This window comes from Stigmatopora argus, chromosome 5 (assembly GCF_051989625.1).
Source record: "Stigmatopora argus isolate UIUO_Sarg chromosome 5, RoL_Sarg_1.0, whole genome shotgun sequence".
Classification (NCBI taxonomy): Eukaryota; Metazoa; Chordata; class Actinopteri; order Syngnathiformes; family Syngnathidae; genus Stigmatopora; species Stigmatopora argus.
Genome location: NC_135391.1, coordinates 20,445,001 through 20,469,356, shown reverse-complemented (window position 1 = coordinate 20,469,356; position 24,356 = coordinate 20,445,001). Strand labels below are relative to the sequence as shown.

Here is a 24,356-nt window from a genome sequence, read left to right as displayed (position 1 = left end):
CCCATTTCGGCTCTAATCCGGATTGTGTCCGTCACCGGTAGCAGACAAACGTCATTGTCGATTGATAATGTTGTCATGCTTTGAGCATGATATGGGGACTATATAAATAACGCGCGTCAGGAAGCAATGTACCCAGACAGTCAAGCTGTCAGCGTCATTCAGCGACATCTACAGAATCTTCACTTTTGTACATACAAAAGGCACACCGACTGATTTGGCACCCCGTTCACTTTGGGGAAATTTTAGACTTAAGTGCACCCTATGTGAGTAAATATGTGCCCTGTTGCATTTGTATGGTTTATTATCACTTAATAAGGGGAATTCCGATCATTAATAAGGGGAGCGATTGACTGAGGTTGACAGGTATGTAAAAGCATGAGCCAAATTTACTAAAAAGTCAAAATAAAATTTAATAAAACTGTATTTTCACGCTTATAGGCTGATGTCTCCGTTGCGGGTGCAATTTCTGTATTTAGAACATAAGGCTACCCGACTCAAAGGTCACAGCAGATCTTAGTGCTAGCATGAAACATAAGCTAGCATGCATGCTAGCCTAAAAGGCAGCAGGAGCAAAACTGAGTTTGTGTGTGCTTTATGGATGTAATTAGTCAAAGCATTCAAACATCTACAAATCCGTCAAAGTCCTTCTCCTCTGTATTTGACATACAGAGTTTGGCCAAGTGGGCGTCCAGCACGCTCATTTCCATCTCACTGTCAGAGTTGTCACCATGTGGTTCCGTAAAAGTGATGCCGGCATTGCCAAAAGGTCAAACTTCAGTTCTAGCCCAGGCACCCAATCCATTCACAAATCCTCATGTAACTCACTTGACCCTGCCTGCCAGTCTTTGTATAACTGTTTGCCATTGGACATGCAACGCTCCCAACCCATTCGTACCTTTTTTGAATGCTCCGTTTACAGACTCTAGTGACGAGAGCAAGTTGTAGTAGTAGTGGTTAGGTGTTATGCATCAACTAGATCAGGGGTGTCAAACCTCAAAGGGCCACACTGAGTACAGGTGTGAGTACAGGTGTTCATTCCAACTGAACAAGAGGATACCTTTTGCAAGTGTAATCAGTTGATTAAAGTCAGGGTTCTAATGATTTTAGAATTTTCAATTCAATTCAATTTATTTGGCAAGAAAAAGCACCAGGCTAAGGGCCATGTAACAAGATACAAGAAATGTGCACAAAACCCGGTGTAGTCACTGGTTCACGGCCAAAAAGTCATCCAGAGCCCGCTTGAACTGGGCGACCGTCGGCTTCTCGACCACACCCTGCGGAAGCCGGTTCCAAGGACCGGCGATGCGCACTGAAAAAGCAGCCTTCCGCCGATTCAACCGGAACCCGCGAGGGTACAGCTTCCACGGATGACCCCTCAGACCACGATCAGGTGCGGGCGTGAAGAAGAGGTCGCGGGGCACGCTGTAGATACCGTGGAGGATGTTGTAGGCCAGTATCAGGTCCCCTCGCAGACGCCTAGCCTCAAGGGTCGGCAGGTTGAGTCGCTTGCATCTTTCCTCATAAGACATTAAGCTGAGGCCGCGGACCATCCTCGTTGCAAGCCTCTGGACCCGCTCCAGATGCTGGATGTCCTTGGCGAGGTACGGTGATGCGGCTTGAATCTCTTTACTGGATCTCGCGAAAGCAGTTGGATTTGCAGGGGCTTGAGTTTCAGGCTCACAACTTTGCCTACCGATGACGTCACTGCCACCTGCGGTGTCTAAGCAGGCTGACACGTAGTCATCGTCATGATCGGGCGCCTCGCCAGCGCTAAACTTCGCGGCTGAAGATTGCTTCGGAGCCTGTTTGGTCTTTTTTGCCTTCCTTTTCTTTATTGGCCAATGGCAATTTGCTGTCTGTTCCGCACCCGTGCAGGGGGCAACAGGCAGACTCTGCGGCGTGGCTATGCAAACAGAGCTCGCCTTTGATATCTCATCCAGCTTGATGTGTATCTCTGAGAAAGCTTGCTGCAGCTGGTCATACTTTTTCTGGAGATCTACAAAGCGATCCTCCCAGGAACTGCACTTACATGAGCAGGTAGGTGCAGCAGATGAACTTGGAGGTCTTTTATTTTTAGATCTTGTAGTCGCGGGCATTTGGAAGTTGAAAGGTCCGTTACGTAGGAGCGGAAAAACTTCTGCTAACAAGCTAATGCTAACAAGCTCATGCACGCACAATCAACTCTAAAGCTGATTGTTGAAGTTGTGATCTAAAGCTCAGTATTCAAAAAGCTCCGCGATGGCGTGGCAGCAATAGTAGTCCAACTCACTAGCTTTTCCCGGGCTGATTTTGATGAAATGTCGACAAGAGCTCAAGTGACAGCTGAGTCTGACAGCAGTCAGCTGTTCACTTACGTGAGACGATATAAAAATGTATTGGCCACATTCTCCCACATTCCAAAAACATGCATCAAGTCTTAGATGTTCTAACCCAAACTTCAACCACCTAGAAGACACCTCATTGGTTAAACTGGATCGGTTGGAACAAAGACCAGGACCCACTGTGGCCCTCTGCGGAATCGGTTTGACACCCCTGAACTAGATGGAGCTGTGCTAAAGGGAATTGCATCCAATGATTAATCAATATTGATCCTTAACCTCCTGACCACCAGTAGTTCAAATTTGTCCTCTCTAGAGCAGTGTTTCCCATTCTTTTTTGAGCACACCTTTGCATCGGAAAAAATCTCAAGGTACACCACTAGCTGAAAATCTTTGTATTATTTGTTTTTTTTGTATTATTTAATTTTTGTATGATTTTTATTATTTGTTGTTTTATTATTATTTATATTAATGTAAAACGATGTCACCTATATTAACATTATAAAGTCGTTCTCATTAAAAGTTCTATTGTCAGGAATTAAACAATCCCACACAAATTATTCCAAAATCAATTTTTTTTCACAACGTTCTAAGGTCATCAAAGTTGATATCCGCAGACCCGAACAGCTTTCAGTTCGACTGATGTTAAAATAATTAATGCAACGTTTTTAAAACTTATTTTAATTTTTGACTTTCTCTCCCAATATTACGCAAAAGTCATGTGCTCAAAGACTTTTCGTCGGCAAAAGTTGATGCCCCTGAAACTCAACAACTTCCTGTTCACGTACCGTAAAAAAAAGGAAAACGACTTAAATCTCATATTACCACTTTTTTCCTCCCAAAATTACTTCAACCACCTAACATTACGAGAAGAGCCGTTTTGTGCTCACACAGACTTAATGTCGACAAAATAACTTTAAATAAAAATAAGCGACAAAATGACTTCAAACTCATAATACTACGATTTGAATCTTGTCATAGTACAATCTATGATTTCATATTTCAATTTTAACCTCGTAATAGCTCGATTTTTAATCTCAGTATTGAGCTTTCTCTCTATTAGGATTGGGTTCACATTGTTATTTAAGTTTCCTACGTGTCTCCTGATGTCCGTTTCCCTACTCTTGTTTGTCCCTCCTGTCTTGCCGTTCCTCTCACGCAGCTGCACATCAGAAACGGCAAGACCGGAGGGACAAACAAGAGTAGGGAAACAAACATAAGCAGACACGGAGGAAACTGAAATAACTATATGAACCCAATCCTAACACTCTCTTGGATTAATACGATGTATGATTTCTTGTAATTCCCCGCGGCACACCTGAGCATCCCTTGCGGCATACTGGTTGGGAAACACTGCTCTAGAGGACATTTGTAAACCTAAATATCTCCCACCCAGTGCATCCAATCGCATTAACTCCTTTTGTCCTCTATAGAGGACATTCAGAGCTTTCCAATGATACCAAATTTCTTTTGCAGTATTCCAATTACTTCACATAGATTGGGGAATTTCAGAATAAATGTGATTGGACATTTTTTTCCAGGTAGTCAGGAGTTCAAAAGTTTACCTACACTTGTGAAGAACATAATGTCATGGCTCTCTTGAGTTTCCAGTTATTTCTAGAACTCTGATTTTTCTCTGATAGTGATTGGAACAGATACTTCTTTGTCACAAAAAACATATCGGTATTAGCGGCGGAAAGAAGTACTACTCCGAAAAAGGCGCGAAATACAAAATTGGACTTGCGAACATTTTTGGACTTAAACGCAATTTGCAGACATGTTCGTATGTACCGTTGTTCGTAAGTCGTATGTTCGTAAGTAGGGGAGCGTCTGTATACATATATATATATATATACATGTACAGTTGTGGTCAAAAGTTTACATACACTTGTGAAGAACATAATGTCATGGCTCTCATGAGTTTCCAGTTATTTCTACAACTCTGATTTTTCTCTAGAGTGATTGGAACGGATACTTCTTTGTCACAAAAACATTCATGAAGTTTGGTTCTTTTATGATTTCATTATGGGTGAACAGAAAAAAAGTGATCAAATCTGCTGGGTCAAAAATATACATACAGCAGCGCTAATATTTGGTAACATGTCCCTTGGCCATTTTCACTTCAATTAGGCGCTTTTGGTAGCCATCCACAAGCTTCTGGTTGATTCTTTGACCACTCCTCGTCAGAATTGGTGCAGTTCAGTTAAATTTGACGGCCTTCTGACATGGACTTGTTTCTTCAGCATTGTCCACAAGTTCTCAATGGGGTTTAAGTCAGGACTTTGGGAAGGCCATTCGAAAACCTTAATTCTAGCCTGATTTAGCCATTTCATTACCACTTTTGATGTGTGTTTGGGGTCATTGTCCTGTTGGAACACCCAACTGCGCCCAAGACCCAATCTTCGGACTGATTACTTAGGGTTATCTCGAAGTATTTGAAGGTAATCCTCCTTCTTCATTATCCCATTAACTCTCTGTAAAGCACCAGTTCCATTGGCAGCAAAACAGCCCCACAGCATAATACTACCACCACCGTGCTTGACGGTAGGCATGGTGTACTTGGGGTTAAAGGCCTCACCTTTTCTCCTCCAAACATATTGCTGGGCATTGTTGCCAAACAGCTCAATTTTTGTTTCGTCTGACCACAGAACTTTCCTCCAGAAGGTCTTATCTTTGTCCATGTGATCAGCAGCATACTTCAGTCGAGCCTTAAGGTGCCGCTTTTGGAGCAAGGGCTTCTTGCACGGCAGCCTCTGTCCATGTAGATGCAAAACACGCTTGACTGTGGACACTGACACCCGTGTTCCAGGAGCTTCTAATTCTTGGCAGATCTGCTTTTTGGTGATTCTCGGTTGAAACTTCACCCCCCTGACCAATTTTCTCTCAGCAGCAGGTGATAGCTTGCGTTTTCTTCCTGATCGTGGCAGTGACAAAACAGTGCCATGCACTTTATACTTACGAACGATTGTTTGCACTGTTGCTCTTGGGACCTGCAGCTGCTTTGAAATGGCTCCAAGTGACCTGCCTGACTTGTTCAAGTCAAGGATTCACTTTTTCAGATCCATGCTGAGCTCCTTTGACTTTCCCATTGTAGTGTTTGTGGGCGTTTGCATCCAATGAGCCCTATTTAAATGGCCTCAGAGAAGTCACCAGCTGTAGTGACTCATAATCACTCAAGAAGTTAAGAGGCCATGCAATGAAGCTCATTTCACTGACACAACTTTCTAAGTCACCAAAATTGCTAATTCGTGTTGCTGTATGTATATTTTTGACCCAGCAGATTTGTTCACTTTTTATGTTAACCCTTAATAAAGTCATAAAAGAACCAAACTTCATGAATGTTTTTTGTGACAAAGAAGTATCTGTTCCAATCACTATCAGAGAAAAATCAGAGTTGTAGAAATAACTGGAAACTCAAGAGAGCCATGACATTGTTCTTCACAAGGGTATGTAAACTTTTGACCACAACTGTATAAGGCGCACTGTCGGCTTTTGAGAAAATTGAAGTATTTGCAGTGCGGAAAATACAGTACTCTATTTCTGCTCCCATTCATCAACTAAAATTCTGCAGTTTTCCTTTTTTATTATTTCACCATGTTGCCAGCTTTTGACCCTTGAACTGTGACTAGCTTCCTCTGGTGTTCAAGATCAGAAATGCAACAAAATTTAGACCGAACTCAAGCTTCTTATGTAGGCCAATTTCAATTATGTTTTCATAATTTGCTGTTGGCCAAATAAAGGCCACAGTTTCGACACCATTGCTATAAAGGTTTAGAAGTAGACTTAATCTTTGTCAACACTAACAGTATTTTTTCTTTTTATTCATCAACCAGCTTACCTCACTGAAACGCCCCCTGGTGGTCATCCATGATTTGTTTGACAAATCTATCATGGACATTTCATGGTGCGTTTTACCAAACATATTAGTTGATAGATTGATAATATTGACTCCTGCAGGACAGCCTCTGTGTCTTGAGGCCAAAATGTTTTTACTATCTCTTATAGGCTCTTTTTTTCTGTGCTTTGAAGGACTCTCACAGGCTTTGGCATGTTGGTATGTTCCATGGATGGTACCATAGCTTACCTAGATTTCTCACTCGATGAGCTCGGAGATCCACTCAGCGAGGATGAAAAGGTGTAACACGTCGTCCTCTGGTGTCATTGGTCCCATAAAAACAAATCCGACGAATGACTCTTTCTTCCCTCTAAGAACACTATTCACCAGAATATCTATGGCAAGAGCCTTGCCATTACCAGCACACAGGAGCCGCAGCTAGCCACCACCATCATTGAGAACCCAGAGATGCTCAAGTACCAGCAGGAGAGACAGAGCTCAGCCCAAAACAGTTCTGGAGCAGCTGGTGCTGACTCCTTGGCACCCAAGCTCAACAGCGTGATGAACGGGGAGTCTCTGGAGGACATTAGGAAGGTAGGTGAAAACTTTTTATTTTCAAAACCTTGGTCCATCAGGTCTGTCTTGACAGATGTTCTCTGTCCGGCTCTTTCCTCACAGAACCTGCTGAAGAAGCAGGTGGAGACTCGTACCGCTGACGGTAGGAGACGCATCACACCGTTGTGCATAGCTCAGCTGGATACCGGGTAAGAAATTTTACCTGAGCATTGTCTACACGTAATGCATATGAAACTGGTATTTATAAATATGTGAAGATACTTGAGTGTGTTAGGCATACGCTATTTCTCAGCACCGTCTTTTAAAATTTGATAAAATGAAGGAAAATTAATTTGCTTCATCATTGTGACACGATTTGAAATCGCTTTGCCTTGAGGCCCCACTTCACATTACTGGTCCCAAGGGTACAGTACAGTGTTGCAGCTAGGGTGCGAGATTGACACACTTAGTGGCATATTGGTTCCGCATGGGACAATCAACATGCAAAGCCTACTTCACCAATTCCTTAATCGATGCAAATTTGAGGGCAGCCCGGCTGCTTGAGGGCTTAGCACGTCAGGCTCACAGCTCTGGGATCTTGAAATACAGGTTTTTCTACCTGTGTGGAGTTTGCATGTTTTCCCCGGGCCCGCATGGGTATTCTCCAGGTACCGTATTTTCACGACTAAATGGCGCACCGCATTTAAAGGCGCAGTCTCAGTAACAAGTGCTTTTTCTGTATTTGACACACACACGGCGCACTGCACTAACGCACGCAGCCAGGCATGGCAAAACATACACCAACTTAAACATACGGACACATGCTAAAAACACGTTTTTAAAAAGGCAACGGAAGCAAAACTGAGTTCGGTCGCACTTTATTTAGCCATTTTACAATGTACTCACGTTTTTTGATCAATCATCACCCACAAATCCATCAAAGTCCTCATTTTCTGTCCGAATCGAACAATTGTGCAAATGATTCATCAAAAATGCCGGGTTACCTCTCTTCGTTGTCAGAGTCACTAACATTGCCATGTGGCTCCCCAGAAGTGATGCCGGCTTTGGCAAAAGCTCGAACAACAGTGCAAGCAGACACGTTAGTCCGAGCGGGCCCAATCCATTCGCAAATAGTGGCGTAACTAGCCCGGCGCTGCCTCCCACTCTTCGTAAAGCTGTGTTTGCCACCTATCATCTATTGTTCCCATGCCGCTCGCAACTTTGCTTTGAACGCCCGGTTGATGGCGATGTCCAGCGGTTGGAGTTCTTCAGTTAAGCCTCCAAGAATAACGGCAAGCTCCGAGTTCATTTCCGTGACTTGGTTTTTCAGTTAGCACAGCTCTCCAAAACATAAGATGGCCTTTCAAAAGAGATTTCAGTCTGTCGTCCTCATGTAGCTCAATCATTTCTAGTTCACTGGCTGCCTCATCAGTGACTAGCGGGGTTTTCAGGCAGTCAGTGTCAGCATTAAACGGGTAGATGAGAAAAGTCCTCTGTGGTCTTTTCTGGTCCAAGTCCTCAAACTCCAAATTAAACTTCTCTTGCAGTTGTGTAAGTTGTTTCATGTATCCAGCTATATTTGCTTGAACGCTGGTCTTCTGCTGGGTGCTACACAAAGAAGGAAAATGGGATAGATTGCTGTTTTGAATGTGCGCTTTGAAAAGCTTAAACTTTTTTACAAAGGAGAAGACACTTTTATCCATGTTTAGTTCATCCAAGTGTGAAACCATGTCCACTAAAAAGCCAAATCAAGAAGCCACATGGGGTCTGAAAGCAGTGGATACGTTTTATTCTTCTCTGTCATAAACAATTTTACCGGTTCCAAAAGCTCAAAAAAGCACAAAATGACTTGCCTCTTGAGAGCCATCTCACTGTGTTATGCTGTTGCAGGTCACCGTCTAGGTCTGTGTCAAATTCCGCAATGAGATTCATGAATTGCCGGTGATTAAGGGCGTGCGTATGAATGTAGTTCATAATCTACCTCACAGGCTTCGTAACGTAGTCTAACTTCAGTGTTTTGCACACAAGTTGCTCACAGTGGATGCTGCAATGGAAGTTTCAAAATTCAGGTAATGCCCACAAGTCCAATTACTGATCCAATCATCGATGGTGCTCCATCCAACTATTGCGGTGAATTTTTCCAAAGACATATCACGCAGGTAGCGTAATGTGTATCTCATGCTTTTATTGCACCCAGTGACTTGGTTAACACTCGACTGCTACGGACACACTTCCTGGTTGTACTGCTCACATGACTTCCTTTTTTGAATTTGTCTACGTACAGGCAACACCCTTTAGGAATCTGCAATCCAGCAGATGATGTCTTTTTATTCATACAGTATCTCATACAATGATTTTTCTTAAGATTTTCCCTTCAAAGTAACACATTTGTACTCCCTATTAAAACCATGAATATGGAGGTGAAAATTTATGGATCGGGGCGTCATTTACGGGAGAAATTGTAACATTCAAAGATTTTAAGCAATTTTAAGGGTACGGCTTATACGCGGAGGTGGCTAATATGCGAAAATATACGGTAAATGTTTACTTAATTTCCCGGCATTAGATGTAGCCCGCGCCAATGATTGGTGGTCCGTTACATCTGAAGCAACATAAAAAAATAATCAGTCAAGCTGTTTTTTAAAATATAATTTATTATTTGTTTTTAATAGGCCCTGATGAATTTGAGTGTGTTTTAAGAGAAAATAAAAATAAGAGAAACATGAAATGTGTCATATTTTGTTGGGGTTTGGTGGTTGGGTGTGTTGACTTGTGTGTCCTGTCCGTGTGATTGAGAATAAGTTTCACCTGCTGTGTCTTTCCGGTCGGTGCTCCTTCCCTCGTGTGACCCAAGGGTTCACAATTGTCTTGACAACCCATGTCTGTGAATTTAAACCCCATATTTTTATTCATCGTTGTGGGAGTATTTTGTGACTGTCGTTGAGTGCCTTTCGTCGGTGTGCATCTCCCTCGTAAGTGTGCTTTCCCTGTTCGGTTTGATGCCTGGTTAATTTTCCCCAGTTCTCTGGTTGTAAGGTTGTTTTGCCCATTAAACCTTTTGCACCAGCACTTCCCTTTTTGTTGCCTGCTTTATGCTCCTGGATCCTACTCCGTGCTGCAGGCGAGGCAATTTACAACAAAATGAGACAAAGAGCCAGAGTATATACAAAATATGATAAGAAGAAAAGAGTCGCATTCATTTTGGTTGGGAGCCGCGTGTTCGCCATCCGTGTTTCAGAGGCTTGCATTTATGCAAAAACTTTTTATTCGGCCACCCCTAAACAATGCTCACAAGCAGAAACGGTTGGAGTGGGAAATACTTGAAGAGTAATTTTCATACAGTTGTTATAAGATGAGTGCTATGCATCCCTGGATGGTCCAGATGGATGGACTAGGGCAGGGGTGGCCAACTCCGGTCCTCGAGAGCCGCTATCCGGTCTGTTTTCCATGTCTCCCTCCACCAACACACCTGAATCAAATCAGGATCGGTATCAATCTTCTGGACGGCTTGCTGACGAGTTGGTCATTTGATTCAGGTGTGCTAGAAGAGGGAGATATGGAAAACACACAGGATAGCGGCTCTCGAGGACCGGAGTTGGCCACCCCTGGACTAGGGAATGGTTGGTGGATGACCACCTGGTCCCAACACGGCTGTGACATCGGCAAGTAGGTGGCAGAGTCATGTTTTGGGATGGAATCATTGGGAAAGAGCTGGTTGGTTGCAAATGATCGCTGAAAAGTACAGTCATACCTCTACTTACGAATGCCTTTGGGTGCAAAATTTCCAGGTTACGAAAGGTTTTTATATGCAAATGAGTGCCTCGAGATAAGAAAAATATCCAAGTTAGGAAACCCCCCAAAAAGTTCATGCATTCCTTATCCATTATTTAACTTTCAAAATATTGTTGCTGATGCATTGATTCTCGCTTTAGAAGCTCCCTCCACCATATACTGGGCTCTCAGTGGCTGTCTCACAACAATCCTCCATTTTTCTTTGACCCATTGTCTGCTTAAACCTATTTATGCTTGGGAAGCTGTGGCCGAGTGCCTCGACCTGAACCGTAGCCTGCAGTGGGCGAAATTGTGTCGCAGGTCAGTAAGAAGGACGTTGACGAGTTAGTTGGTCAATGTGCACCAAAACGGAGCATGAGTAAATGCAACGCTCGGCAATACACGAGAAATTCAACGATAAGGCAGCCGAGGAGGAAGCACAAATCAGGAAAAAAAACGGGGAGAAACGAACTTTCTCACTTCGTGGAAAAAACATCCTGAAAGTGTTCACGAGTCGTGCCCACTTTGACAAAGCTTGTCTTGTGCATTTTAGAAACATTATTAAAAGATGTCAGTCTTTGTATATATTTTTTTATTTTCAAAGTTTTCCTCACCCAGCACTGCAGAAGCAGGTGAGAACCAGTAGTGACTTATAAAATGGGTGTAAAATTACATTTCAATGAAATCATAAAACGTTAACGCTTGTTGATTAATGTTGTTTTTTGAATTCTTAATGCTTTCTTAATTAAGTGTGTTCATGATTGTGTGCTAGCTCCATGTTGCCTCCCGGTAGCTTTCTCTTGTTCCCATGCGTTTTAACACAAATAGATTTTGTATATACAGACACTCCCCTACTTACGAACGCAATTGGTTCCGAGCGATTGTTCATAAGTTGAATTTGTTTGTAAGTTGATTCAGTGCTATATTTTGTATTATAATTTATGTTTAAGGCCGATATAAGTATATTGAAGGTTTATATAAGTGCATTTGTATGTTTAAGGCTTGTATAAGTAACACGCATTGATTTGTACTGAAAAAAAAACATTTAATAAAATGGAGAGAATATGTACAGTACTGTAGAGAGAGAGAGAGAGAGAGATTTATGTATTAGAAACTGGCCAAAAGAAGCGACCTAATGACGATTGCACAGTTTTCTTCTTTTTTTCATCATAAATGATGCGGTAGCACTGTATGGCATCATTCAAATAAATTTGCAAACTTTGTGCAACGTTCAATATTTGGGTCCTGCTGCTCGATCTTTCTGTTTATAAATGGTACTGACGGTCGAACGATTCAATGCCCGTGAAACGCTCACCACTCTCACGCGCATCAAGCTTCGTTATTATTGCCACTCGTTTCAAATGAAATGGCTTGCCTCTTCCTTGCAACTCCCTCAATAGAAGCCTTTAGCTTTTTACCAACCATATTCAATATTGGATGCATGAGATATTTAATGATACAAATGAAAAAGGTTCTTTGCACACTGAAGATACATTCACGCACTTCCGCATTGCAACGAAGAAGAAGGTAGATGCTGGGTGAGCTGAGCTCACAGCGCCAGGCGTCGGTATTAGCGGCGGAAAGAAGTACTACTCCGAAAAAGGCGCGAAATACAAAATTGGACTTGCGAACATTTTTGGACTTAAACGCAATTTGCAGACATGTTCGTATGTACCGTTGTTCGTAAGTTGAATGTTCGTAAGTAGGGGAGCGTCTGTATACTTGTTATTCATTTTTGACATTAATAAATAATTTTCTGATAATTTTCTCATGTTTGTGTGTTTCTCACATCTTTCCTACAAAATTGGGACATTTTGACCAATTTTAAAGGGTTTAGTTCGTAGTTGTGTGAGGACTATGGAACGAATTAGAGAATTTACATATAAATTACTGCTCTACTTCCGAAATGTTCAAGTTACGAAAAAAGTTCTGGAACCAATTAATATCTTAAGTACAGTTGTGACTTTATGTAGTTTTTGCCCTACCACTTTCTTCCATTATACAAAAAGAAAAAACATAGTTTCTGTAACAAAATAATTTTAATGCATGAAAATGCACCATCTCATGCTGCAAGAATACCTCTCGGGCATTGGTTGCTATGGGCATAAAAGCAGAGAAACTCATGGTGTGGCCCCTTCTCCCCTGACCTTAAATGTATTGATAACCTTAGGAGCGCCCTCAAGCAAAATATATATGTCGGTGGGAGGCAGGTCACATCTAAACAGCAGCTCTGTGAGGCTAGTATGACATCATGCATTGAAATTCAAGCTGATACTCAAAAAACTCAAGTTCAATGGATACAAGAATTGTGAAGCTGCTATCAAATAAGTGGCCCTATGTTAAAATATAACTTGACCTGTTAAGATGTTTTTGATTAAAATAGCTTTTGATTAAATATGACCTCCCAATGCAGGGCAGTCCTCTATCAAACAATCATGATCAACATCACATGTTTTTTTCTCTTTAGGGACTTCTCTCCAGCACTCTTCAACAGCGTACCCATCTTACCGTCATCCTTGTCCAACCAGCTACCTGCCCAGCACAGCACAGACTCCAACCCTCCTCTGGTGGCGCCAACGGCGGCTCTTCCCCAGCGGGCCAACCTCGACCTCGCACTCAGTCTGGCACCACCTGCCAATTCAGCCACCAAGGGCTTGGAGGAACCCAGGGATCAGGCTCTACCTTCTGGCAACAAAGCCAGTCTGTTGCTGGTGACTGCTACCAAGATGGAACCCATGAAGGCCTTGGACTCCAGGTTCACAGAGAGATCCAAGACCACATTGGGCATCCCTGTTGCCATCTCCTCTACTGCTGGCCTGCTGCCACTTGACAGGTGATTATTCATCCTTCCAACATCATGCAAAACAGTTTTGAGACAAGGAAGTGACAGCTTGACCACAAACTTTTATTTAGCTTCATAAAAGCCTCCTGGATCCCCTTTATATACAGCAATCCTCATCATTCACAGATACATATAATGTGGTCATAGGGAGTCAACCGAATTATTCCGAAACAGTGGTGTTATTTGGTGAAAAATCTTCCAATTTTTAATATTGAATTGTCTCGTAAGCCTGTCAAAATGTGCCAATTTTAGTTATTTCCCCAATATCTTCTAATGTAGGTAGTAGTGGTGCAAGTAGATATTGCCAAAAATATTTTTTCGTCTGCTTATATTCTAATATTATTACTAGCAAAGTATAGGCAAAGATAAGGCAGTAACAGCTTCCACGAAGACTATTTTATCCTGCATCCATTTAGTTTCAATTATCTACCAAAATGCACCCGGGTAAAGACGCTATCTTTGCTCTGCTCAGTGGAGTCAGATGCTACGTAGCCACTTTGTTTCTATTTCAAACGTCAGTTTACCATGCATGAAAGTAATATAGAAAAACTCCAAAGTACATCACCTGCCGAGGAGAGGCCTAGTTTTTTGCGTATATTTTCATTTTTTTAACTTTGTTTTCAGTGTTCAGCTGTTGTTGTGTTTTTTAATTTTATTATTTTTGCCTAAATGGTAAACAGCATTGTTAATTCAGGCTGTTCGGTTAAATTTTTTTGTCAAGAGTCAACAGCAGGGGGGACACAATCATGAAGTGAGCTCAGTGAGGTTGGATGGAGAGCCTTTGTGAACAGCAGTCTGCCCACAGATTCTCAATTGGATTTAGGTCTGGACGTTGACTTGGCCATTTTTCCACCTTGATACATTTATTTATGAACCAGTCCATTGTAGATTTGGCTTTTTGTTTTGGATCATTGTCTTGTTGGAAGATAAATCTCCGTCCCAGTCTCAGGTTTTTTGCAGCCTCCAACACGTTTTCTTCCAGAATGGTGCTATATTTGGCTCCATTCATTTTACCATCTTCCCTGTCTCTGCTGAAGAAAATCAGGCCCCAACCATGAGTATGCCACCACTATGTTTGACACTGGGGATGGTGTGTTCACGGTAATGAGCTGTGTTGCTTTTACGGCAAACATCGTTTTGTATTGTGGCCAAAAAGTTCAATTTTGATTTCATCTGACCAGATTGCCTTCGTCCACATGTTTGGTGCGTCTCCCAGGTGGCTTGTGGATACATTTAAACAAGACTTTTTTATGGATATCTTTGAGAAATGGCTTTCTTCTTGCCACTCTTCCATAAAGGCCAAATTTGCGTATTGTAGGACTGGTTGTTATTCTATGGACAAACTCTCCCACCTCAGCTAGATATCTTTGCAGTTTATTCAGAGTGGTCATGGGCCTCTAGGTTGCATCTCTGATCAGTCTTCTCCTTGTGAAAGGTGAAAGTTTAGAGTGACAGCTGGTCTTGGTAATTTGCAGTGGTCTCGTGCTTTTTCTATTTCAATATACAGTGGTACCTCGACATACGAGCACCCCGACATACGAGCATTTCAAGATACGAGTAAAATTTCGAGCAAATAATTATCTCTAGATACGAGAAAAATTTCGAGATACGAGAAAGCCAGGTGGCCAAGACATGAAAGGCTGTTTATCATTGTCTTTTTTGCCGCATCTCTTTCGTGTATAACAGATATCTACGAGCACTGGGCGGGGCGTTGCTTTTTTTCAGTGTTTTTTCCGTCACTCAGCGCGGATGCCGGAGCGATCCCTAATACGAGGAATATATATTACTTCTCGTTGGCTGCTCATAAGAATATCAGGGGCACTGGCTCTCTCCCCCGCAACTCCTTGTGTAATATCTCTGGTTGCAACTCACTCTTTGTAATGTCTCTGCGAGCACTGGGTGGAGCGTTGCATTTTTTCAGCGTTATTTCCCCCACTTAGCCTGTTAGCGGAGCGATCGCTAATTCAAAACTACTTCTAGTTGGCAAGTGGTCGTGCGTTATCCTATTGTGAGGACATTTGTGTGCATCATTTTCGGAATATTTTGAAGGGAAGACATAAGCAAACAACCCTCGATAGTGAACGTGAAGGTTGAGGCGGGGCAAACAGCCAATCCGGCCAGGAGAAGGTATAAAAAATAAAAGAAAATTAGAATTAAGTTTAGTGTAATGTTAGATTAAACTTATTTTTGATTGTGTTTACATCGTAATCCAAGTTCATTTAAATTTGTTTTGCATTAATACGGAGACATGAATACACAGGTGGATTCTATTATCATCAGTCAACATTGGATCATTCAGAGATCCTCACTGAACTTCTGGAGTGAGTTTGCTGTATTTAAAGTAAAGGGGCCGAATAATATTCCACCCCCACTTTTCAGTTGTTTATTGGTTAAAAAAGTAGAAAATATTCAATACATTCCGTTTACGTTTGTCCCACTTGCTGATTCTTCACACAAAAAAATATTTTATATATTTTTGTTTGAAGGCTGAAATGTGACGATAGGTTGAAAAGTTCAAGGGGGCAAATACCTTCACAAGGCACTGTAGATTGATGGATGTGTATATGTCAAAATTATCTACAGTTATACCTCTACTGACGAATGCCTCTAGGTATGAAATTTTCAGGTTGCAAAATGTTTTATATGCAAATGAGTGACTCGAGATACGAAAAAGATCCAAGTTCCAAAATCCCCCCAAAAGTAAATGTATTTCCTTACCCGTGATTTCATTTTGAAAATATTTCCGCGGATGTATTGATTCTCACTTAAAAACATCACTACCCTCTACTGGGCTCTCATTTCATCGCTATCATTCTATCTCATATCATGACAATAAAATCATTCAATTCAATTGGCTGTCTCACAACAACCACTATCCATGTTTCAAGATTCTCTCTTACATACCTGTCCACCTCGACTAAATGCGGTCCTTATTAATGATTGCAATTCCCCTTATTAAGCGATTTAAAAGCTACAAATGCAATGCGGAACATATTTTCACACACAAACGCACGCACGCACACACATACAGAGGGGCAAATAAGTATTTGGTCAACCACCAATTGTGCAAGTTCTCTTACTTGAAAAGATTAGAGAGGCCTGTAATTGTCAACATGGGTAAACCTCAACCATGAGAGACTGGAAAAAAACAGAAAATCACATTGTTTGATTTTTAAAGAATTTATTTCCAAATTAGAGTCGAAAATAAGTATTTGGTCACCTACAAAAGAGCAAGATTTCTGGCTGTCAAAGAGGTCTAACTTCCTCTAAGGAGGTCTCCACTCCCCTGTATTATTAGCATCTGTTTTAACTCATTATCTGTATAAAACACCTGTCCACAACCCCAGTCTCTCACACTCCAAACTCCAGTAGGGCCAAGACCAAAGAGCTGTCGAAGGACACCAAAGAAAATTGTAGACCTCCACCAGCCTGGGAAAACAATCTGCAATAGGTAAAACGTTTGGTGTAAAGAAATCAACTGTGGGAGCAATTATTAGAAAATGGAAGACATACAAGACCACTGATAATCTCGCTCGATCTGGGGCTCCATGCAAGATCTTACCCCGTGGCGTCAAAATGATAACAAGAACGATGAGCAAAAATCCCAGAACCACATGGGGGGGACCTGGTGAATGAGCTACAAGATTGATTGGTCGTAATGTAGGACGCCTTTCAGCGTTTTTTCGGCAGAATTTCCGCCAACCAGTTTCCCAGTGCTCCCCGAAACACTTTTTTCCTGTCGTTACGGGAAGACTCGGCGAGACAGGATGCTGCTGGCTGCGCTGACCCAATTTAGTTTCCACGTCATTTTCGGAAGAACTACCGCCAGCGAGTTTCTAGCTGCTCCCCGGAACACTTTTTTTCTGTCGTGATGGGAGTTATAAAACATCCACCCATCCATAAATCACGCTTTATCTACCGTATTTTCACACCTTTAGGGCGCACTTAAAAGTCCAAAATTTTCTCTAAAATGCTCGATGCGCCCAATCGGTCGGTGCGCCTTCTCTGTGCACCAAATTTTTGTATGGCCCTGACCGCTTGAGTGACTGCTTTTAATTACTTGCCGGCACGCTAGTTATTGCGATCAACCAAGCGGGCGTTCACCCTAAAAATAGCCTCCCCGCGCATTCCAAGCATTGCGGTAAATCCATTGAAAACATCCCAGGGGAGTGGCAAGGCATTTGACTTCCGTGTGCTCGCAGCGCTTTAAACCCTCAAAAACACTCAATACTCAAAGAAACAGCATATTAGAGCTACACAGAGGAAATGCCTGACATGAATGACAACAGAATGCTGGTCTGAACGCTTTGAAAATGGACTGAAGCCATCGAACACAATTTAACAATTTTGCTAACCGATTGCTACCGAATTGCTAACAGATGGCAACATTGTAGTTCGGGCAGGCAGCGTCGCACAAGTTACGTGACGATTTGAAATGAATTGTTGATGGCGATATATCAGCGAGAAGAATCAAAGGCTTGGGAGTGATGCATGTTGCGAGTTACAATGGATTGTGGATGACTGGGTTCAAGTGTTGGCCAGCACTGTTGTTCGACCTTTCGCCAAAGCTGGAATAAAGTTCCTGGAATACACAACTCTGACTGACAGTGGAGCCTAGCATGTTGAACGATGAACTCTTTTTATCAGACTGTACCTTTTACCTCAATAAAGCATTATAAAATTTAGTTTTGCTCGTGCTGTCTTTAAAAAAACACGCTAGCGGCTAGCCTAACTTACGCTGGCAGTTATCATAACATACGCTAGCAGCTAACATAACACACGCTAGCGGCTAGCATAACATACGCTAAACTAGTGTCATGCTAAGAAGCGCCCAATGTATTGACAAAAAAACAGAAAATATACCCAAAAATGACACTGCGCCCTATCAAACGGTGCGTTTTATAGGTGTGAAAATTCGGTATTCTATAATCCTTATAAAGCGTGATATATGGATGGATGTGTGTGCGCACCTGGAAACTCGCTGGCGGAAATTTTTCCGAAAAGGACGTTTGTAAATGACGTGGAAAGTTGTCCTACCTACCGTCTAGCACCATCGCGTCTCGCCGAGTCTTTCCGTCACAACAGGGGAAAAAGTGTTTCGGGGAACATAGAATAGATAAAGCGTGATTTATGGATGGGTTGATATTCTATGTTAACATTCTCACACTACTTTTGTCCAAACCGTGCATCGTAGAAAGTTGACATCATGGTGGCCAGAAACCGATCCTAATAGAAGAGTGATAGAATTTCTTTACCTTCTCTAAGTGTGTAAACCCAAGCTCTGAGCATTTGCAAGGATTATCGATGAGTATGCCTGACCAGAAATATGTTAACTTGCGGCTCTCTTGTGGTAGTTTTAAGCATTACACTCTGCAGATTCCAAAACCCATACCTTCTTCAGTGCACACTGGAGTGCTTCCGCTTGTAGTTGCATGAACTACGCAACAGCACCGCTATTGTGAGTTTTTATTTTCGTCATATATTCACTTTGGTTTACAACGTTTTACCAAAAATAACACCCAAACATTGCTTAAATAGGTAAAATTTGTCAGCCTTTCTTTTGAAATTGACTCAGTTTTCCTTACTTTTTCCTAAAGGGCATACTCCTGTTTCTGTATATATTATACAGACGCTCCCCTACTTACGAACATTCGAGTTGCGAACAACGGTACATACGAGCATGTCTGCGCATATGGCATATGTCGAAAAATGTTCAGAAAGAGATGCTGTAAGTTTGTAAGTTAGATTTTGTATTGCGCGCCTTTTTCCAAATAGTGCTTCTTTCCGCCGCTGATACCGATGCTTGGCGCTGTGAGAGCTCACCCAGCATCCACCTTCTTCTGGGAAGAGAAGGAGGAAGAAAAAACCTGTCCCCAATAAGAAATTCGAGACGAAACTAAATAAAGCCATCGCACTCTTCGAGCAGCAAGACCCAAATATTGAATGTTGCACAAAGGTTGCAAATCAATTGAATGGTGCCATACAGTGCTATCATTTATGATGAAAAAAAGAAGAAAACTGTGCAATCGTCGTTAGATCGCTTCTTTCGGCCAGTTTCTAGTAAATCCTCCAAGGAAGATACTCATCAACCCTCAACTTCTTCCTATATTGAAGTTATGGAGGAGGAAGTAACTTTTGAAGCCCATTACAGCGACGACGAAGAAAGACCCTTTCATGATATAAAATCCTCCTCTTCCTCCTCCATCATCTCCTTAAGCATCGAGTACATCTTCCAAAAGTAAGTTAAACTTCATTTTAACTTACGAACGAATTCACCCTACGAACGATCGCTCGGAACGTAACTCGTTCGTTAGTAGGGGAGTGTCTGTACATTCCTTTTTTGCATACTTAAGTTTGCACCGTCTCTTTTCACCAATTATGCCAAAAAAGTGGAGTTCTCATTTCGTATCGAGATGAGAAAGGCGTAGACAATTGAAGCGCACAAAGATGGCAGTACAATCGTCTGCATTCCAATGTGGTGGCCAGGCTTCGACCTTAGCGGTCATTTATAATCATTCTTATAAAGCGTGATTAATAGATGGGTGTGTGTGTTAAGACTCTATCGCTACGTTTGTCCAAACCGTGCAACGTAGAGAGTTGAAATTATTCATGGTGGCCAGAAACGGCTGTCTGATCCTAATAGACAAGCGATTCAATTTCTTCACCATCTCTAAGTGTGTAAAATCAATCTTTTATTTGTTAAACACCCATTTTTCAAAAGAGAATTGTTTTAATAGCGCAACAATTCTCTTTTGGTTCTAAACAAGCCACCCCCCGCTTGTTACTAATAAAGGAGCCGAATTGAAGCATGGCAGTTGCAACAACATCAAAGCCCTCGAATTAACGAGGAGCTTTGGAGGTCGTTTTTATGAGGTTTGAGCCTGAGAAAGCAGGCAGGACAGAGGAGAGAGCGCAACTGCACCTGAGGTGAAATAAGCCAGTTTTAAATGTATTTCTTTATATCGGCCAGTGGGATTGATAAAAGGACCGATACCAATATACAGTGGTACCTCGAGATACGAGCTTAATCCGTTCCGGGACTGAGCTCGTATGACAAGTTACTCGTAACTCGAGGTAAAGTTTCCCATTGAAATGAATGGGAAACAAATTAATTCGTTCCAACTCTCTGAAAAAAACACCAGAAACAGGATATTGGATTGAAAAAAAATGTTTTATTTCTTATAATTCGCCATATATTGACAAAGTAATAAATAACGAGTGGTTTAATAGAAATAAAGTGTTTAATCTAACTAAAATTGGCCGGATTACGCCGAGGGGAGAGGGGCTTCGTTTTTTTTTTTCTTCCACACAACGCACTCGTAAACAGAACAAACACTCCACCCTCACGTTCGCTATCGATGGGCTGTTTGCTGTCGTACTATTCCCTTCAAAATATTCCGAAAATGATGCACACAAATGTCCTTACAATCGGAGAACGCACGACCACTTGCCAACGAGCAGCAAGCAGTCTTATCAGCGATCGCACCGCTGCTCATGGGAGCTTCGGGGGCGCTGGCTAGCGGCTCATTTTAGCTTGTAGCATCTGTGTTCGCATCCCCTCGAACGGCGACTATGATAGAGTTGCTACCGGGGATGCTGTTGCGAGCCAGTGCCCCCGATGTTCTTATGAGCAGCCAACGAGCAGAGTCTTTTATCAGCGATCGCCCCGCTGCTCATGGGAGCTTCAGGGGCGCTGGCTAGCGGCTCCTTTTAGCTTGTAGCATCTGTGTTCGCATCCCCTCGAACGGCGCCTATGATAGAGTTGCTACCGGGGATACTTTTGCGAGCACGAGTATACTTCATTACCCAGAAAGCCCTCTTTTCACCGCGCATGCGCGTTGTGCGTTTCCTGGTCTGAATAGCTCATCCGGTGCTCGTAAATATTGTTATACACGAAAGATATGCCAAAAAAAATGCCATGGCAACCTGGCTTGGTCGCATCACGAAACTTTGACCGCATCACGGGCGAATTATTCGATCGAAATTTCCCCCGTAAGACGAGCATTCCGTATGACGAACGGTCGTATGACGAGGTACCACTGTACGTCAAATTGCCAAAAATCAGCCATCCGATATATTAGTCGATTACTTCAAGATGCTGCAACGTTCAGCATCTTTTTCACTGGGCCGATATTTTGGGTAATTTCACGCTGTCAATTACATGGGAACATTGCTTTTTCCACACATGTGAACTTACACGTTTTTCCCGTGTTTTATACGTTTTTTTAATCATTTCAAATTATACACACCTTATAACAACTTTTGTACAGGATTATTATTATTTTTTTTAAAGTACGTTTTTTGTAAACCCGATCTCGTTTTACCCACTTCGGCTCTAATCCGGATCGTCTAGGTCACTGGTAGCAGACGAAAAGGTTATCGTCGACTGCTAATATTGTCATGTTTTAAGCCTGACGTGCGCGCGCATTCCTCTTTTACACGTCCGCCTTTTCACTATATAAATATCGCGCATCAGCAAGCAGTGTACCCAGACAGTCAAAGCTGTCAGCACCATACAACAACATCTGCAGAATCTTGAATTTAGTGCATACTAAAGGTGCACCGACTGATTGGACACTTTGTCCACTTTGGGGAATTTTTAATGTGCGCTCTATGTGAGGTGGGGCAAATAGAGCCAACCCGGCCGGGAGAAGAAAGGTATCAAAATTTAAAACAAAATTAGAATTAAGTTTAGTGTAAAGTTAGATTAAACTTATTTTTGAGTGTCTGCATCGTAATCCAAGTTCATTAAATTTGTTTATATTACGAGCCCCTGCGAAATCCGTATAATTTTAGTACTATTAAACATATTTTAGTAATATTAAACCACTATTTGTTACTTTGTTAATTGATGGCGAATTAGAACAAATAAAAATGTTTTTCCAATCCAATATCCTGTTTTGGGTGTTTTTTCAGAGGGTTGGAAGAAATTAATTTGTTTTTAGCTCATTTCTATACGAAACGTTTGTTTGAGTTACGAGAATATCGACATACGAGCTCAGTCCCGGAACACATTATGCTCGTATCTCGAGATACCACTCTAGAACAATTACCGGTAGGTTTTTGTCAAAACTTTTCGTCGCTTTTTAAAGAATCATCATTATTTATCATGAACACACTGAAACCTTGAAGAAAGCCATTCAGCCGGTCCTACTGAGAGGGAAACTGGAAGAGGCTGGAGTAACGAACCACCTAGCCGCACGGATCATCGACTTCCTCACTGACAGTCCACAATATGTGAGACTCCGGTACTGTACGTCTGATGTGGTAGCTTGCAGCACGGGGCCCCCACAAGGCACAGTGCTCTCTCCACTCCTCTTCTCTCTCTACACATCGGACTTCAAACATAATACAGACACCTGCCGCCTCCAGAAGTTCTCTGACGACACCGCTATTGTTGGACGAGTGACGGACGGGAACGACCTGGAGTACAGGGGAGTCATCACAGCCTTTGTTGACTGGTGTAGGCAAAACCACCTCTACATCAACACCAGTAAGACAAAGGAAATGGTCATCGATTTTCGGAGGAATCCTCAACAGACCACTCAGGTGAACATCCAGGGTACAGACATTGAAATCGTGGAGAATCTTAAGTACCTGGGTGTTCACCTCAACAACAAACTAGATTGGTCCACAAACATAGATGCCCTGTACAAAAGGGGCCAGAGCCGCCTCTACCTACTGAGGAGTCTACGGTCCTTTGGAGTGTGCAGGACACTGCTGAGGACTTTCTACGACACTGTGGTGGCATCTACAGTGTTTTATGCAGTGCTCTGTTGGGGATGCGGGAGCACGGAGAGGGACAGGAACAGGCTGAATAAGCTGGTCAGGAGGGCCAGCTCTGTTCTGGGCTGTCCTCTGGACTCTGGAGGAAGTGGGAGAGCGGAGAATGCTGACCAGGATGATGTCCATCATGGACAGCACCTCCCACCCCCTGCATGAGTCTGTGGAGTCCCTCCAAAGCTCCTTTAGCAATAGACTGCGGCACCCTCATTGCAGGAAGGAGCGCTTCCGCAGCTCCTTCCTCCCATCAGCTATCAGGCTCTTTAACAAAAAAATGGCTGAGTGTTAAGACCTACCGTATGCATGCATGTACATTTATGTGTATGTATGTATATATGTGCCAAGCAACACGCTTATTTATTTATATATTTATTCATGTATTTATTTATTAACTTACTTATTACCTATCTATTTATGTCTAAAATGCCTTTCCTATTCCTGCATCCTCACCCTCTTGCTACTGTGACAACGAAATTTCCCGAATACGGGATGAATAAAGTTATCCAATCCAATCCAAAAACAGTTGAAACTGTTAAAGTTGCAGAATGTGAACAAACATTGTTTTAAACCATATAACTTATTCATGCGCTGTCAGTTTGATTAATAAGCGAGTCACGTCCTCTAAGTGAATAAATCTTATGTTCGAAAGGCAGCTTTGTAGGTCAATGGCAATTGTGAAATGACTTTGTAGTCCTCGTCTTCTAAAAACTAATCAATGGCTTGTAACAGGTCCAAAGATTTGATGGTGTCTGCCCTGAAAGACCTAAAAGCCAAAGAGGACACCAGTAGCGACAGCGAGGACAAGATGGGAGCCATCAACAAGAACCTGAGCCAGTGCAAGCGCAAACCTGAGCCCCTAATGTTGGATGCCTCCGAAGTAGTGGAGAAGCGCAAGAAGGGACGGCCGCGTAAGGACAAGATGGCACCACCCATACTTAGTCTGTCCTTGACACAGGTACACGAGCAACAGAAGAACAAGAAAAAAAACTAACATTCCATACCGCATTGCATTAAGATGTAGGTTTCACATACCCTCCAGGTATTGTCTCCCCCCGAACGGGAGCCTGTGAGAGCAGCAGTTGTGGAGGCGGCAGCACCCACTCCAATATCGGCAGCTGTCCTCAGGTTGCCAACGGCCACCTTCCAGAAGACCTTCAGCATGCAGGTTTAGTGTGGGAAGCGTGAAGTAGCGCAAAGAGTCAGAGGAAGGCGATGCTAACATGTTTGGGTCTACATGCAGGTGAGCACCGAC

General features: G+C 42.5%; 1 protein-coding gene across 5 annotated transcripts in view; it reads left to right on the top strand.

The window, feature by feature from the left end:
* hira (histone cell cycle regulator a) overlaps window positions 1–24,356 on the top strand; it is a 141,192-nt gene that overhangs the window by 92,431 nt on the left and 24,405 nt on the right. For all 5 annotated transcript variants that reach the window (XM_077600087.1, XM_077600088.1, XM_077600086.1 and 2 more), the window contains 8 exons: window positions 6,152–6,222; window positions 6,348–6,453; window positions 6,529–6,747; window positions 6,832–6,917; window positions 12,947–13,312; window positions 23,834–24,059; window positions 24,144–24,269; window positions 24,345–24,356. The exon at window positions 24,345–24,356 is cut by the window's right edge and continues 137 nt beyond it. In XM_077600087.1, coding sequence (XP_077456213.1) covers window positions 6,152–6,222; window positions 6,348–6,453; window positions 6,529–6,747; window positions 6,832–6,917; window positions 12,947–13,312; window positions 23,834–24,059; window positions 24,144–24,269; window positions 24,345–24,356 — 1,212 coding nt within the window. The remainder of the gene's footprint in view (window positions 1–6,151; window positions 6,223–6,347; window positions 6,454–6,528; window positions 6,748–6,831; window positions 6,918–12,946; window positions 13,313–23,833; window positions 24,060–24,143; window positions 24,270–24,344) is intronic.